Source organism: Vicugna pacos, chromosome 14 (genome assembly GCF_048564905.1).
Source record: "Vicugna pacos chromosome 14, VicPac4, whole genome shotgun sequence".
Taxonomy (NCBI): domain Eukaryota; kingdom Metazoa; phylum Chordata; class Mammalia; order Artiodactyla; family Camelidae; genus Vicugna; species Vicugna pacos.
In genome coordinates this window covers 603,275-621,566 of record NC_133000.1, presented here as the reverse complement: position 1 = coordinate 621,566, position 18,292 = coordinate 603,275, and the positions used below count along the sequence as shown (strand labels likewise).

The window sequence follows — 18,292 nt, the reverse complement described above, 5'->3', positions numbered from 1 at the left end:
ATCTAGTTACAGTACAAATAAATTACTATAACTTTTTAAATTACCCTTTGGTTTAATCATCAACTTAGAAGTTTTAATAATGCAATAAATATTGTATATTCGATAGTTCATAACAATCATAGCTGTACCTTTTCCCCATTCTCTAAATAATCTAGAGTTTATACTATGGGCTTTGAAATCTCTCACTTTAGGTCGCAACAGGAGTTCCATGAGTCAACACTCAGTCAAACTCCCGGGACATTAACAAAGAACTGCGCTGGTAAACAGGTCTTACATAACAAACATACCCCAAGGTTAGAACACGGGCTCTTTATTTCTCCAGGTCAGGTATTTCTCCTGCTGAATAAACGTTAAATGAATGAAGATTTGCAGTATAAATTATGACTATTAAGTGATGCCAATACCACACCTCCTGTTTGCTTAAATGTTATACCGCTGGTGATAGAACCTGGTAACCCCAGTAATATTAGCACCTACTGTCGATCAGATCCTAGCTTAAAAAAAAAAAAAAGAGTCTCAATGTAAAACTCTCACCAGCAAAGGCTGTTCTTTAAAATAATCACTGAAGTGCTCCAGTTTTCCAGGTTTCCCCCCTCTTTATACTTTATATTCAAAGAAAAGCCACAGCACAAGGGAAGGAAGGGAGCTTCACACTGTGCTCACTGATCTGAGCACAAGAGGGGCCTTGCTCCCCACAACAGAACTGGGAAGTAAGGTCCACATGAAAAGTAACTTCTTCACAAAAGTGACTTATGCTCAAATACTGAAAATGCAGAGGCAGGATTCAAAGCAGACAATCCAAGTTGAAACCTGGACTTTATTTAGTGCACCACATTAGAGAGACAATGGAAACCCAAAATGAGCTAAATGAATAACTAGCAAATAAAAACCCAAACAGGGGCAGAACACCACAACAAGGTTCTCTCAGTGTAACATCTAAACCCAAAATCAACCTGTATGCGATTTCTATACAAAGTACTAAGCTGACTCTTTGTATATGGTAATATTTCCATTTACACAATAATTTAGAAGACCAAAAACCAAGCACGTTCCACCCAAAGAATTTGAACAATAAAATCACTTCATTATTTTGTAATTACAGACATTTGGAATTTGCAGTAATAATACTTGAAGCTCCTTTCTTCTAGGAAGTTCAAAACAAATTTAGATGATCTCTCTCTATCCAAAGAAAAAAGGGGCAAGATTAATGCTAATTTGCAAATGGAAACAAAATACGTATGTGTTTTTTCAGGATGAAAGTACAGTTACAAAATTCAATACTAATTCCAAGTTTAACACCACAACCAGCACTTGAGAGCTGCTGAACCTCTCATTATTGGTTTGTTTTTTCCTAGCAGTGTTCAGAAGTGGGCTAAGTTGAAAACTCGTCAGGGACCACCAACCCTTACAACACTGTCACCACCATCCCCCCGTCCCCCACCCCCTCCGTCCCGAGAGAGCTCCGGAACCCTTAGCACTTCTACAGTAAAGACCTCAAGGGTGACTTGTTTCTGGTTTAACAAAGACTGCATCACCATCCACTTCGCGGTTTTCCTGTCACTGTGGAAAATCAAGGATTGTGTGTTATTTTAAGGGGGGAAAAACAGTTACTGATTCAAACAATCTAAATACAAGGCAGGTACTAACTAAGCTCTAAATTCAAAACCTTAATCCAACCTCTCAGCTAATGCAGGCGCCTCCCCTTCAAAACTGAGGAGAGGTCACCAACCTACAGCGATGGCCCCTTACGTTTCCTGGGCAGCTTCACTCTCACCTCTGGTTGACACACACGTCCTTGTAACCTTCCATTCACTTGTTCCCATTTCACCAATCAGACCTAATTCTGCAGTGGGTTTTTTAATTATCTTCACTATATATCAAACACCAAGCTATTACTCCATTACCATACTAAATTTTTTCTCTCCAAAAATTTTAAACTTACAGAAGGGGGAAGGTATAGCTCAAGTGGCAAAGCGCATGCTTAGCATGCATAAGGTTCCGGGTTCAATCCCCAGCACCTCCTCTAAAAATAAATAAATGAACAAACCTAATTACCTCCCCCCTCAACAAAAAATTAAAATAAAAAAATAAAATCTGAAACTTGTAGAAATCAAAAGAAATACCCTCCCACCTGGTTCCACATTATGCCTGGAAACATCTACTTTGAGGAAAAGTAAAACCTACTTCCTTCTAAAGAGTTATCTGGGAGAAGAAAAAAAACATTAATTTTATTCTCAGCATTTTTTGGTTGCATGATTTCAATGGATTTTGTATTCTAACTTAGAAGAGACAGTGGTTAAATAAACCTCTATTTTAAATCCAAAACCAAACTATTATACAGATCAGAAAACACATATCATTCAAAACGTCAAGTTAAACAAACATACGCAGAAATTTTAAAAATATACTATCAAATACATAAATGTAAGTTACTGACACTCTAAGCAGTCTCAAACTGAAGCACAGAGAGAAGAGAGGCGCCCCGCGTGGGCAGCCAGGCTCTCGTGTCTCTGCTCCCCTTGCCAAGGCACTCCTCACAGATCATCTCCCTAATAAAAGCTGGGTCGCATTTTTTAAGGAATTAAAATTTAAAACTGTGAGTTCTTAAATTTAAAAAGTAGAAGGGAAAAGAAGGTCAAAAACATCAGTATTTGGTTGGGACTCAATTTAACACATTTTCAAGATGCTGTGAGGAGACCCTGAAAAGTGCAGAAAACACAGCTACTCAAGTGGACAGACTCACAGAACAAGATGAATCTCTGACCACAGCACTGGCTCCCTCCAGAGGGCGAACCACGGATCAGGAGACATCTCGAAGGTGGTGATCCTATGACTCTATTTAAAAACCACCACCGTCCTTGCTTTACAAGTTCTGGTGGGTGACTTTACCCCTCAGATTACACAGCATGTCATAACGCTGCTGTATTTAACTAACACTTTCTGAAATGCACAGCCTTGTTGAAATTTCATCACTGAACATATAAAAATACATTAGATACAATTATCCTTTAAATAGGAAATGGAAAAAATGGCTACATCTAGAACAATCTCGTCTTTTGCCAAACAACTTCTTTGCTTCCCAAAAAAGAAAAAATTCTATTTTAATTATAAGTGGTATAAAAGAAAACAGAAAAATACATTCAAAGATGTCAAACAGAGAAATACATTTCATGTGCTATGTAACAAAAAACAGCATCCTCCAAAAAAGATTATTTGGAAAAAATTAAAGTTTTGTATTAACAATTATACAATTAGGCAGAAATTTGTAAAATAAAGAATGACAGGGAAATCCTCTGTCTCAAACTATAAAATAAATGATGAAAAAGGTGGCAGATAGTAAGAATTAAATGGAATTTTATTATTTTTAGCCACTAAATATCTTCACAGTTTTCAAATTATCCAAAACCAATTTTCAAACATTAAAACCTCCTAAACAGTGGAGAAAAGGGTGCATTTGTGTGTGCACTCAGCTAAAACTGAGCATTTAGAGCCATTACAGTCAGATTTCTGAGAGACTTCTCATCTGTCCAAACAGAAAAAGATGCTGGTTTAGACTGAAAGGGAAGCTTGGGGGGGCTGTTGTTATGTCCGTCCTGTGTGTTTCTAAATATAAGCCTTACTTTTAATCTTAAGGCTTAAAATATAAACAACAGTAAAATAATGAAGCAACTTTAAAAGTGCAGCAAAATCCTAGCCTATGACAACCCAGAAAGTATCTTCCCCCTCTTTTTATGTAAACAATGTTTATTACTATGTTGAGCTGTAGATATTCAAGAACTACACCAAGAATTCCCATGATTCTCTTAAGTAGCATCATTTTAACACTAGTCACTTTCATTAAGTCAACTTATAAGTGAACTTAAACAATATTCTACATATTTCATCCATCGTGCTGCTTCTCTGGCAGCACTTCACCACTTTGAGGTTACAGCTGATACCCCTCCTCTCATGTTTTAGGACCGTGTCCACAACGAAGCTTCAGCACTGAGATGGTTTTCTACTGAGGAATGAAAGACGCTTTTTCTTGGGTAGTATCTTGACTAAACAAAGCCCAAATGTGGGCCGAAACCAATACGATGGACCACAGGGGGTCTCTCTCCTACTTTTTTAGAAGTAGAGTTTACTAAGACACATACACTTATTTACAATTTCAAAGTAAATGTGTTTGGTCTCTATTCATATTGTGTCCTTTCAATTTGAAACTCTCCAAAGATTCACAATTAAAAAGGGAAAAAAAATTCCAAGTATTTAAAAACGCATTCCAAGAATCCAGAATGATTACCTGCCAAGGTTCAAAACTGATAAAGTACTCTCATCAAAAATATTTCTGTTTAGTGAAATAAAGACACAAATTTTAGATAAATAACCCATTTTGTTAAACTACACTGCTGGAAATATCCTAGTTTGGGCTGGTACCTAAGTTACAAAACAAGCAAAAATGCTACTTCAAGGCATAAAAAACAAACTGGAATGACAAATATTTAATCACACGTACAATCTAGGCTGAGCCTAACGTGTGCACACTTATGCGATTAACAGGCTACCACGCTCATACTTTGTCAGAGACTGGCCCCGCACTGCTGTGAGCAAGTCCTGCACTACTTGCCTTGTAGTACCAGTCCTGAAACCTCCTACAGCAGTCCTCGCTGCAGAAGTCCCTCACCACGCCGTCCAGCTCCTTCGTTGCCCCCTTCTTACACAGCTGAGAGCAATAGTTGCAAGTAACACATCTCAGTCCTAAACGTCTTGCAAAATCCTGTTTGTACAATAGTTTGCAGCCTGAAAAATACAAGGTTTCAATATTAAAACAAAAACACGTCAAAAACTTAATTTTTGAGGCAAGAAAGCTTATAGATCAAATAGGTAATTGGCTTTAGAAAGTGTCTATAAATTCACATATAAATTCCTCTTTTTCTCCTGATTAAAACTGTGAAATCTACTGCAATCAACACCAGCCTATAAAAACTGGAACAGAACGTGGAATAGCAGATATCATGTGAGTTCAAATAACTAATGTTCTAAGACCTGCAAGTCTAGTAATGTCTCAGAGCTGTTTCATTTGTTCTATTTAAATATGATCATCAGTATCATAAACACGTAACAAATAGGCATTTTAGAAAAATGAAGCATGTAGACTATGGAGAGGCACTGAGTAAACCTAAAGATACATTCAGCCAAGTAGGCACGGGAGCCACATTTTCTAGCCTTACCTGTCTCTGTCACTCTAGAGGACCTGCAGGGAACTGGCTTGATGACTGACTCCGAGAGAACATTTTGTTACCCTCTTCCTTTAATAAAACACTTCCTTCACCTACTATGTAAACGCATGGTTAAGTGTTTTTACATATAAATCTTACTTACTCCTCTTGATGGCTCTCTAAGGATAAAGAGTCTTCGTACATCTACTCAGGCCGTGCACCAAGAGCGACCTTCCCTCACCCACCTACTGAAACCCTACCCACTCTCTAACGAGGACAGGGCTGCGGCTGTTTCCTACGGAATTTACTCGGCAGTTACTTATCTTCTGTCCCCATGGCTTTTGTTATTCTCAACTCCAATTTAAATCGTGTTGTATTTCACCTTATTAGCTTTACCTTTCTAGCTAGATGTTAATGGTGGTGCCAGGTATTACATGTTTTGCTATTTCTGATGGGTTCCAGCAGAGAAGTAGGTGCAGGCAGAGAAAGCACAAAACAGATTAAACAGGAAAAGGATACACATCCTTTGATTGCCCAACTAAAGCCATTATGTCTCTCCTTGAAAATTAACCTCTTCAGTGTCAATTATTTATCTCCTACTTGTTTTTCATTTTAATAAAATCCATGTAATCCAAATGGTACAAGATCATTGACATGTGTGTTAGCCATCAACACAAGTATGTTCAGACTTACAAATCACTTAAGGCTGTCACTGCACAAAAATTCAGGTGTAAAAAGAGGTAAATGAATTCAGAATCAATCTTTTCAATGAAACACTGTGTCACTTTTCACTGCAGCTGCACTCTATCAGTAAGCACGGTTACTGACCCTACGTGACCAGGAGGCCTGCTCCAGGCAGCACCCTCCTGCACACATGCCTCGTGTGTGAAATGCACGAAGTGTGAACAGACTAATGATCCTGTGGTGTTGCTGCCAGTCCCTACTGCTGGCATTTAGGATTTCCAACCTTTCTCTTGCCCCTAACTAGCAGTAGAAACCTATAGAAAAAGTGGATCCTGGAAGAAGAAAAAAAAAAAACCAACTAGAAAATAACAGAAGAGGACAGCAGGTAGAAGGGCTGCGAGTCCAGGGTCTGGGCAGAAAGAACAGAAGGCAGGGGCCACGCAGAGCGAGAGCATGACATGTGGGGAAAGTGAAAACAAGAAGAGCCCCAAACCCAAAGCCACAAGCCTGCTTCCCGCCTCTGGAACGAGAATGAGACGCGGACTGGTTTCTGCCGTCTGCTGCCCGGCACCGAGCAGCAGGCACACACGTGAGGAAAGGCAAGCCTGGAATGTGCCACGGCAGAGCCAGCGTCTCCCTGGCATCCTGAGCGGGAGCCCCGACGGTACTTGCTCAGTGCAGTGAGGCCACCTATGACTCTCCTGCTGGGACACTGACATCTTTGCAGAGCAGGCAGTAAGTGGGGCAGGGAATGGGGGCCAACGGAAACCAATTCTAATCCGCCTGGAAAGCCAGCTTTCAGATCACAGCTTGTATGTTTAGGAAGGACATGTGTAATATTGCTTTTATTTTATTCTCAAAACTTTCTGGGAATGGAAAAACAGGTCACCAAATTCTTAAGAGATGAAACACCCTGAGGCCCAGAGGTCTACAAATATATGCAAAATAATAAAACAAGTCAGTAAAAAAGTGAGCTCAATTTTTTTGTTCAGCTATGCTAAAATTGTAGAGCTACTCTGAACATATGTAGTTACATATTTTGAAAATATCTTGGCAAAAAAAACATTAAATATTAATAAAAGTTATGAACACTGTATGTACACTTGCCTTCACTACAGAAAGGTCTCTTAACGCCAGAGAAATTTACTGTTTCATGAAGAGTCTTCTCCTCTTGACAGTATTCGCAATACGTAACTATGCAATGCAGCTTCTTATAGTCATCTGAGCAAGTTTTGCTGCAGAACTGATGCACTTTGTTCTAAATGCACAATGGGAACCTTGGTAAGTACATGACAACCACCTCAAGAACAAGTTTAAGAAATAAACAAGCCACTTTTACAGAAACAAAGTTAAATCAGTTACCTATTTAATGTTATAATCCTTGGGATACATTTCCTATAGGCCACAGACACCTAGCTGAACTAGTTCACTGCTGTATTTAGACATCGCTCCACAAAATTCAACATCGCTACATAAAATTACTCAGGGAAAGTACCAGTGGCACTAAAGCAAGACGGCAGCCTGGTGCTGCTACAGAACTGGGGAGGTGGGAGGAGGAGGATGGAAGACACAACGTGGGTAAGCTAGAGAAAGATGAGTTGTGACAATAAAAGCAGTTGCACTCAAAAAGAAATACTCTGTCAAATGTCGTCAAGCAGGCTCAGTCACCTTCCTGTCACAGCTTGAAGGTAACAGACCCACCACGGGGCAAGCATGCAGCCTGGGGCCACCACTCGGGCACTGCTGAGACTGCGCTGGCTCCGCTGACCAGAGTAAGGTTAGTGATTAGTCATTTCTCCTTCCCCAAACCCACAGCAGCCAGAGATGCTTTTCAAACATCAGAGTCCATTAAACCTTCATGGTGGACCTTCCTCTCCTATCATGGAGGACACGGACGAGGTCTAAACCGCCCACCTAACACTCAGCAGAGCTACCTGAAGGCCAAGAGGGAAGGTGAAAGTCTCGTTAGCAACCCGAGCAGTAAGGCGACCACGGGGATCTGTGGAGAGGCGCCCACAGGGGACATTAACTTATAAGAGGAAACAGCAACCAAGGAGCCACAACTGCCAACCGAGGAACAAGCGGCCAGAAGCCCCCGAGGGACTCCCGCCAGGTCGACAGAGCTTTAGCTCACTCCAACAAGACACCTCCATGTAAATAAAAGTGACATACCAAGGCCACAAAAGCGGGACAGGGCCAGAGTGGAGTGGGTGGAGAGGACCCTGCTTCACCCAGATCACCAGAGCCCGGTCTGTGCAGGGTCCTGGTCCCCCAGAAGGCACTACGTGCTCACTTTCCACCTTCCTTCCTCACTCCCCACCGCTGCTCTGCTCCCTCTTACTGGGCCTTCAGCATCCTCCCTGCCGTGATTTAAAGAGGGTAACAGTCACCGACAATCCTCGCTGGGTGGCAACAATGGTCTCTGAGAATGACCAGTTTAAATGCTCTTGAGACAAAACAAAACAATTCTCTAGGGACTAAATAATACAATTCCAGATTTCCACAGTACTTTAGCAATCACGTAAATCCAGTCTGGATGTCACCTTCTGCCCAAGACTCAGATCCTGAGTGACTTGCCACCAGCCACTCAGAAGTCTGGCTCAAGAGCAGTCGCTGTTAGCACCACGCCTTGTCCACCATTCAGCTGCACGCTCCAGACCCTCAGAAAGGGGGAAAGAAAGAATGGCCAAGGGTGAACACTGCTCAAGAACCAACGTCCAGCCAGGGCCATCCTACCCCACTCTCATTCCTTCCCTCCACCCATCACTGCCCCTTTATTGAAACAAACATTAATGATCAGTTTTGGCTAACAGCAAAAAGCTATGGCAAAGTAAATTAATAAACTAGTGAAGGCAAGAATGATGAGAAAGGGAAAATGTACACTGGGAGTCTTTTATTAGAACAACTATAAAACGTTAAATGATTACATGGCAACTATAAGGCAACAGCAGATACTGTGGTTCACAGACAGTATAAAGACGCAGGGTGGGAAGACAGGTGGGCACGATACTGTACAAACAGACGATCCAGGCATGCAGCTAAACCACGTGGCATTCTGTACACTGTTATGGACATAATACACACTGAACATGACTTCAGTAATCTTTTGTGTGACCTAAAAAAACCCCAGATCCCTTGTTGGTGCCACTCCAACATAAAAAAAGCAAATAATCCAATCATTACAAAATCTGAAAAACAAATCATTATCCAGTAAGACACAAACTCTCGACTCTCAAATGGAAGCCCGTGTTACACGCCAGGCTTTCATCTTAGCACTAGAAAACATGCACAGCCAAGCAGGACTTGCCTCCCATTCCAGGATTTCTGGTTTTGAACAAAAGGAATTTTTGCAGTAGTTGCATTTCAACTGAATATCACTGGGCGCTACAAACTGGCCATTTGGAGAGGACTGCACGCTGAGAGCCTAAAACAAAGAACAAAACACAGAGTCTGATGTGGGCTTTAGGACTTTTATTTGTGATTCCCATCAAATATCAACTATGTCCAGAAATACACATCTGGCTTACATTGTTATTTCCTCAACATATAAGATTACATTTCTGAATTCTGCCTTTAAAACTCCTAGCGTACTAAGTTAGTTTATAAACTGAAGTTCATTTTTTAATCACATGATTATTACGATTTAAAATAATATGGAAAAGGAAAAAAATCATAATGTTCAATATGATTTTTTCTTTAAGAAACTATAAGCAAAAACAGGGAGGTTAGTTCACCAAGTTCTGAACTAGTAAATAAGCAATGAAAGAACCCAGCTTCTAACTCTGTCTCCAATAGCTCATTCACTAATGATTTCTTCCAACTGCAGTAACGCCATCATTTTCATTCCAAGCCCATCCGTGAAAGCAGCCTTTTTATATTTTTTTACTTGATTATTTCTTATAAAAAGTTGGGGGGAAAAGATTTACAGCCTAGTACTGATACCAGGAATTTATTTTAGTTTTATTTCACTTTTATAACCATACACGGGCTTTAAAAGTTTTGCTCTACTTTCTAACCTAAGTGGTGAGTATGCTGATATTTAATGATCATTCATTCGTCTATACTGCATATAGTCTTCTGAATCTATAAAATAGTTAATAAAATGGTTTTCAAGGTGGCAGTAGGCAGAGGAAAAAAACCTTTTATCACTTTAAAGCTTCTGCATGCATTGCACAACACAATTAAAATTTGTGAAAAGAAAACATGCAAATTTAAGACCATAACTATCAGGTGAATATATTTTTAAAATAAAACCAAGCAACACTACCCTTAGTATTTCTAAAAATTTAAGTCCATTAAATTATCCTTTCAAAACAAATTAAATACCACCCTATTATCTTACTCTGAAGTGGAAAAACATCTAATGAAGACAAAGTTCAAGATCCATGGTTTGCTTTAAGATAAATTAAGCAATGCTGCTTTTCTATTTGTCACCTTATGTTACTTTTATGCAGAGTCACAGAGTGACGAAAATGCCCTGCAGGCTCATCTTGGATGCAACTCTCAGAAACAAGAGTCTAAATTAATTGTTCCTTTAAAATACACAATGTACATACACAAATGCTCTTACCAAATCATGAGTAATGTAAGTTTGAATTAAATGAAAAGTAGTTAAAACATTTTAAATTAACATTTCAGGTTACCCAACATCAAAAAGGAATAAAAGAAGTTAAAAATCCACAAATATCATGCCAAAGACACTGTCCTCTTACCTAATTAGTTCTTATTCTATAGTTTCTATTTTAGGTAAGCCAACAAGTCAAAAGCAATGTTTACAACTCTGTGAATATATCCATGGCCATTACCTCAACTTCCAAAATAAAAGTGTAGTCTTAAATGTGATTTATTAGGTAAGCTCTGTCAAGGATATAACTATTAACAAAGACACATTCACCTGTCTGAATTCAAAACCACCTCAATTTAAATACTAACTACTATTATACTATCTACTGCAATATACTTAAGAGATTGCATTTTTCAGTTTAAATAAATTAACCAGAGCAGAGTGCCCGGAACTCGAACTGCTGGATGAACTAACTCATAAAGCGTGGCTGTACCACTGGTTGGCACCTGTGAGTAACACCCTGAAATACCACACGCATCAGGTAAACCTGCTCATACCACTTGCCTCACACTGAATCCCCTCTGAACCACTCCTTCCTAGTGGTCAACCAGCTCCATTTGCACACTTCCTAACCCTAACCCTAACTGTCCTCTGAGACTATCCAAACTCCAATTCTGAAGAACTATGTCAGAGTTCTTCTCTACATGGACCAAAGCAAAAATGTCTCCCTGAAGTTAGTCTGGTCTCTGTTAAAACCAGGGCAACCGAACGAGTCCAACCTCATCCACGGGGCGTATTTGCAAGGTGATAAGACAAAGTGTAGCTGATCACTCCCTGGCTAAATACACCTCCGCCCTTCATCCGCATAAAACGGAACTCCCCCTAAGTCACATGTCACATGTCACTCACACCATCTACTAAGCACACAAGGCACCCAGAGGAGAAAATGAGTGAAGAAAAACTTCCTTCAAAATAGAGCCCTGGGCAGTTCATGGAACACACCCAGCCGGAGAGGGAAGATTTTCCCCTTACCTGGCAACAACCCAACCAATGAGAAATCTCTGCAGCTCGGCCACTAGCCAATGAGAAGCCACCACTCCAGGCCCACCCTCCTCCAGTGAGCTTAGTTCAAAGCAGCCCCCCCCACTCCAGCCTTTCCTCCTGGCTTTGCCCCCCGAGACGCTCCAGGTGATCCTGGTCCTCCTCCTGCCCCTCTCTCTCCCCCTCCTCTTAGACCCTGACTCTTGTTTAAAGGCCGACAATAAAATCTACTTTCCTTTGAAGTCTGTGTCATAAGTCACAGTTTAGAAGTCAATTCGAGGGTCCTTGCTAAGCAGAGGCCTGGTGAAGCTTTTGTCTATTGTGACTCTGAATTCTCCACCCTCCAATCTGACCCTCAACAAAATATGTAGAAATTAGCACATTAAACAAAGAATATTAATTATTTTCCATACGTATTTTATTGGAAGCAGGACTTAGGCAAAACAAGTAACAAACCTGAAATTTAGCCACACAACTGGAATTGCAAAAGTTATACAGTTTTCCATCAGGCATTGTGGCTTGATACTGAGGTAAAGAGTTTCGCTTACAAAAATGGCAAATAATTCCCAAACCTAGGAGAGAAAAAGTACATATCTGATTTTTTATAAAACAAAGTTTTTAAAAAATCTTAATTGACCTCTGAGAATAATTTTTTGTGAAACCTTCCATAAACTTTTATTTTATTAATCTGAGATTATTTTCACCTTAAAAAATACTGTCATAAAAAGTCTGATCCTATGTCTCTAAAACATACACAGATACATGAAACAATCTGTTTTAGACAATGTTTGGAAATAAAAATCAATTTTAGTGAAGAACAAAGACGTGGTCAGAACCTTACCAATAATTTAAAAGTTAAAAGAAATGCTTAAAACCATTAAAAAAGTTTGCAGTAAGAAAGTTTAGTGTGGTAATAAAAATATATAGTTCATGCAGTTAAAAACAAGTATAAAAATAAAGTCACAGAAGAGTAGTTAAGAAATTACTATTATTAAAGTTTCCTGATTTTTCCAAACACCTGAAACTTACTTTGTGATTTTGCATATTTTGTCTTGTGACTGTTCATGCAAGCAGTTGAACAATATGGCTCCATGTATCCATTAGGACCTATGCACTGGGTCATGTCAAAAAACCTGCACTGTGTTCGACAACCAGTACAGGTGGTCAGTTTTCCATATTTCTAAAATTTGAAACATAAAAAGAAAATTGAGAAAACAATTTAACTAGAAAGAAATTTCTGTATTTCTCATTACACCTTTTCTCTCTATAAAACAATTGTTTATCTGTAACCAGGTTCGGTGAGTCTGAAGTCTTCATCTAGATTCACACTGTTAACTGCAGTGCAACTATATTAGGGCCAAACAGAAGTATGATCTAAGCTAAGTCTCCTTCAAAAATAGTGGCTTTCTCTATTAATTATTTACACAGAATGCCTACATGTAAATAGAAACTGAAAACCTAAGAAAGGCACAGTGTTTTTGTTTCACAACGATGGCAGACTTCATCATCTGACAGAAGAAATTAAATGAACCTAAAAAAATGTTGTCTTAATCAAATGACTACAGTCCTTCAGAGGAATAATTTGAAGATGTTAAATATTTTTTCCACTGAGCTGCTATTGTTCCAAGCACTTTGATACTTAAAACTGATTTACCACCTTTCTACTACATTTGAAACCTCACTCAACCAAAATAAAATATAAAAACCTTTAAATTTTTATTAATTAAAAAAAAAACCTAACTCAGAATGATATCTGGCTATTAAAGTTAATACTTAGTCAATAGCTAAGGTCAACTGTGCCAAAGGTGAACACTGCCGACCTCGGTGTAACTCAAAGAATGAGGTAAGACACCTGAGGGAAAGGCCACAGGAAATCACTGCACAAATGCAGCACCACTAAAACATGGTCTCACAAAACTGAAACTCAAGTGAACTGATGTGTTTGTATTTAGAAGTTAACTTGACAGTCACAATCAGAAATCAAACAGAAGGCAAGGCAAGCCTTTAAGTGCAACTTGTATTTGGTTTCTTTTCTGAGTGGGTCCAGAACTATCACCATCAGTTAAATCAAACACCACATATCATGCTGCAAAGTCAACCGTCCAATGAGTCCTCTGTATTCACACGTGAGGTCACTTTACAGAAGGGACTCGCGCATCCATGGACTTTGGTGTCCTCGGGGGTCCCAGAACCAATCCCCAAAGATACGGAGGGGCTGCTGTATCCATCCTTCCACACAATGTTTAGGTTATTTTACTCACCTGCACACCCAACACCACCTAGCACAGTGTGATGATTCAGGAAGGAATCAAAATGTCCCATGGAAGGATAAGTAACAGATGTCAGGGAAGATGACAATCAAGCCAAAGTAACAAAAAAATGGTAAACTGTATGGATAAATTTCATAAAGGCCATGGGATTTGAAAAAATAAAAGTAATAAATGGAAGATAAAAACATTAGCCAAAAACTAGCATCAACATCAAAAAAAGAAAAATCTTTCTCAGCATACAATAAACAGAAAGGGTGCGGGAAAAGAGCTATTTACATGCCAGGAGTGCGCGTCAGTCACTGTGGTACCAGGGAAACAGCCTGTGCAGCCTGTCTCCTGCTCACAAAATATCACCTAAAGAAAGCCTTACGTTTCCTTTAACTTGAGGAAAGTTCTTCAATCTCTGATAGGCTCAGAAAAATAAAAATAAAAACTTATCAACAGCAAAAGAATGCTCACAAGGAAAGAAGAATTGCAAGCCTATTTAAGTCTAGTTATGACTCTCCCAATGTTGCAAAGACAATAGAGGAGTGTGCTGGTTTTTGTTCAGAATGTTTTCCTGGGGCCTGATATAACAATTTAAATTTTATATCAGAACAAGGATCAAAGAAAACACATCAACAGTGGAAAATAAAAGAATGTTTAAAATCTAGCAGTACAGTACAAATTAGTAACTAAAATACCAAGGCACCTGCCACTGTAACACAGATTAGAGAGAACAAAACACAGCAGCTCTCAGCAGGTGGATGTGTGAGACCTCCACGTAGCCTCACTTACGAAGAATTACTTTACCAGTATAAATGAAGTTCAACCAACCATTCTAACCTTCGACTAATTTTTTTTTAAACTTATTAGATACATCCTTCAAGTTGACAATGATTTTATTGCCAAAATGGTTAAGTAATTAGTAAGTTTTAAGATATACCAATAAAAAGTAGACCAGTTGAACTGCGTCAAATAAACAAAGAAGCTAAGCAACTGGTCCACACTGACAAAGTTTTACCTGAAGAGAATGAGAAAGTACTACTGGAAAGACAGAATCATTAATACTGAAAATACTTCAACGCCGTCACTTTCACAACTACCATTACTTCAAAAACAAAAGGATCCATTTAATGGAAGAACATTAGCCAAAAGAAAAAAAAAAAGAAAGAAGTAAAGAAAGAAAAGAAATGTACTGTCATGCTATGTTTTCTCAATCTTATGTAAGTAATTTTGTCTAAATTTCACACATCCTTATAAATATGAATTGAGTAATTTAAAGAATGAAAGTAAGTGGAACAAATTCACAATTATTATATTCCTCATTCAGGCATGGGGAAAATAAAATGATTTATAAATTCAGTAAAAACAAAAAAAGTATGAGGCAGAACTGATTGAAATGATACTGGTGAGGTAAAGGGTAAAAATAATGGGGAGTTTATGGCAAACTGGCTAATTTTCAGTCTACTCATTTATAAAAGATGCCTTAAATTTTAACGCTAACCAATTCAACATCAGAATTAACCATCACATGATTTTAAAACTGCTCCCTGATTTTCCCTCTTATATGTAATAAAACATATTATTTAGTACATTAGTAACCAAGCACGTGGACAGCACGAGTAGGTGCTCAGGAGACAAAGGCCCAATTTACTTGCTGCTGCAAATCTAATCTAGGAAGTGAGCCCAAGCGTGGCTGCATAGAACCAGCTCCCGCCACAGCCAGCACAGCCGAACTCAACCCGGCCCACAGCACGGCATGGGCATGGCCTTCATACTCAACAGCATCGCCCTGAAATGGAGCATTCTCTTCTGTTCCGATGAGAGGCAACAAAACACAGTAGTTTTAGCAGAACCTGTGACTCTGTCAAAGTTAAAATCCCCAGCTTTGTATTATACTAGCAGATAGCTCAATATATTATTTATGTCCAAGATTACTAGAAAAAAACATTATAGTTATTAACCACTCTCTTATTACTTAACACATTAATAAAGTACATATATATTAATTTTTAATTTTTAAAAAATATTTTTGTAACTGTATTTTGAGTAATTGGTTCTAGGCATAATCATAGATATTTTACTTTACGCATTTAACAACATTCTGAGAATCAGTCTAGGATCCATGTTACTAAGGGGATTCAAAGGACAAAAACAGTGAAGAACCCCCCAGAAGGAAGTAGTGGTGAAACACCGACATGGTGTTATACTAGAGTATACACTAAGTGAAGACTAAGAGATACATTCAAATAAAACTTATACTTCATTTGTTCAATAAGGCCCTGAAATTCTCTTTGTCACAAGATGTTTGTGCAGACAAATAAAGATCCAAAAAATTTACATACCATCATGGTTTACTTTTCTTCACTGTTTTAGTTCACAATTTTTTCTCCCCCTTCCACATAAACTACTTCTGTAATTTTTAAAACTTTTCTGATTGACTACAGGTGCTAAAAATAGTGAGTGAAAATTGTACTGAGCAACATGGTACTTACATATCCCTTCCCAAAAAACTTAAATACAGAGGGAAAAACAGTAATTATACCTGGAGAAATGAACCAGACACCCTCTTAACCAAGTGAGCCAAGCTAGCGTACAGTAACGGGACACGCAAGTCACGCACCTTAGGGAGGCACTAAGGCGGTGCCGTTTCACTTACAGGGAGTCATCCCCCGAACATACCTCAATCAGTGTGATCCTGAGACACAGCAGACAAGCTTAAATCAAGGGGCACTCTACCAAAGGCCCCGCGGTACTCAAAAATGTCAAGGTCGTGAAAGACAGAGACAGAGTAGATTACAACAGACAGGACTGCTGCCCCCAGCCGGGACAGAGTAACAGAAACTAGATTTAACCTCCACCTTTTAACACCTGGAAAACTCACATATGAAACAATAGCTTTTAAACACAGCACAACACATAACCAATCTGCAAGGAATTGGCTCCATGACCCCACCCCCACTCTGGACACCAAAACCCACAGAACAGTCCCTCATGTAAAATGTGTAGTGCTTGAAGTAGCCTCTGCACATCTATCTCTAAGATATGCTCGCCCGTGCTCACTTACAATCCTAGTACAGTGTGGATGCAATGTGAACAGCTGGAAGTGTGCAGCAAATTCAAGTTGTGCTTTTTGGAACTTTCTGAAAATTTTTACCCCAAATATTTTAGATTCCTGTATGGCTGAATCTGTGGATGGGGAACCAGTGGTTATGGAAGGCTGACTGTACAACATCTTATAGAAATTTAAAAATTCAGCTGCAGACAGATATAAAAAGGACAGAGAGGGAAATAGTAGGTAACGATGCTAAAAGAGCTACTATGATAAATATGCTGATATATCCAAGAAATCTCTAGAGGAAAATATGAACATAAGGAGGTCAGGAGTAGAAGACGTAAAACAGACGCAGATGGAACTACTTCTCGAGGTGACAAATATGAAGTCTGAGATGAAAATTAACAGTGAATTAGAAAAGATCAATAAAACTAAAGACAGAAACACCCCAAAATGAAGCAAGAAGGAAAAGAAGACTTTAAAAACCTCAATAAAAACAGGGCCACCATGATCAAGGGACAGGAGCAGGAAGTCTAATGTATCAGGAACTAGGGTCTCAGAAGAAGGTGGTGGAACAAAAAAATTTTTTTAAATACTGGCTTGTAATCCTGGATTGGATGCTAGACACGGGATAATTTTTTTCCAAGTTGTTATAAGGGACATTAATGGATAAGACTTGAATAACATCTATAGATTTATCAAATAATACATAATAATATGAAGAGTATTATATTAACATAAAATTCCTTCTTCTGAACACTGTACTATAGTTACAATTATTCTTAATTGTATATATTTCTTATCCATGTACTAATTTATTCATGTGGCTTACTGGGAATATAGACACGGAAACTTTTTGAAAAAGGGTTTTTTAAAAAATTTCTCAGGTAGGCACAAGAGAGGGACTTTTATATCCTGTAATTAAATGCCCACTGTGGTCAAGGTACTATGCATTAAAAATCTGTTATCTTAAAATAAGTTTTGGAAACAATCCTAAAAGCAAATGGCCAACGGCCACATCACAAGAAAACACATGTAAAATTGGGTGAAATAAGAAAGTCTGTCCATCCTAAGAGATAAAGTAAGAAAACGATCACCATGTGACATATTTTAAGTTCATGAATGTTAACACCCTTCAGAATGCACACGATTTCTCAGAGACAATGGAGGCCGTAAGTAGGGGTGAGTGAAGCCGGCAGGCCGCAGCCCCAGCTGGGCTCCTGCTTACCTCGGGCTGCATCAGCACAGTGTCCTGCATGTGATCTCGAACCTCCTTCAGGAAGCTTGGGTGGCTACCTACCTAAAGAAAGATTTTTAAAGACTTCATAAAAAGATATAAAGAAAGGCTGCTGGATTGAAAGGTCAACAAGCAATCTGTTACAGTCGATTGTTAATTACTTGTTCTGTGACAGGCAAACTCATTCCAGCTTTCAAAAATGCCTATTTGATCCCCAGTGCCAATTATTACATAACTTTGATTATCCTATCAAAAAAAAAA

The 18,292-nt window shown here is 38.8% G+C and overlaps 1 protein-coding gene across 16 annotated transcripts in view; it reads right to left on the bottom strand.

The window, feature by feature from the left end:
* The window catches only part of ZMYM2 (zinc finger MYM-type containing 2), a 93,719-nt gene that overhangs the window by 41,123 nt on the left and 34,304 nt on the right, over window positions 1-18,292 (bottom strand). For 14 of the 16 annotated variants that reach the window (XM_072975937.1, XM_072975934.1, XM_072975938.1 and 11 more), the window contains 6 exons: window positions 18,023-18,094; window positions 12,517-12,667; window positions 11,944-12,059; window positions 9,190-9,306; window positions 6,990-7,140; window positions 4,607-4,779 (listed from right to left, as the gene is read on the bottom strand). In XM_072975937.1, coding sequence (XP_072832038.1) covers window positions 4,607-4,779; window positions 6,990-7,140; window positions 9,190-9,306; window positions 11,944-12,059; window positions 12,517-12,667; window positions 18,023-18,094 — 780 coding nt within the window. The remainder of the gene's footprint in view (window positions 1-4,606; window positions 4,780-6,989; window positions 7,141-9,189; window positions 9,307-11,943; window positions 12,060-12,516; window positions 12,668-18,022; window positions 18,095-18,292) is intronic. The other 2 variants (XM_072975939.1, XM_072975951.1) reach the window with 1 other exon arrangement.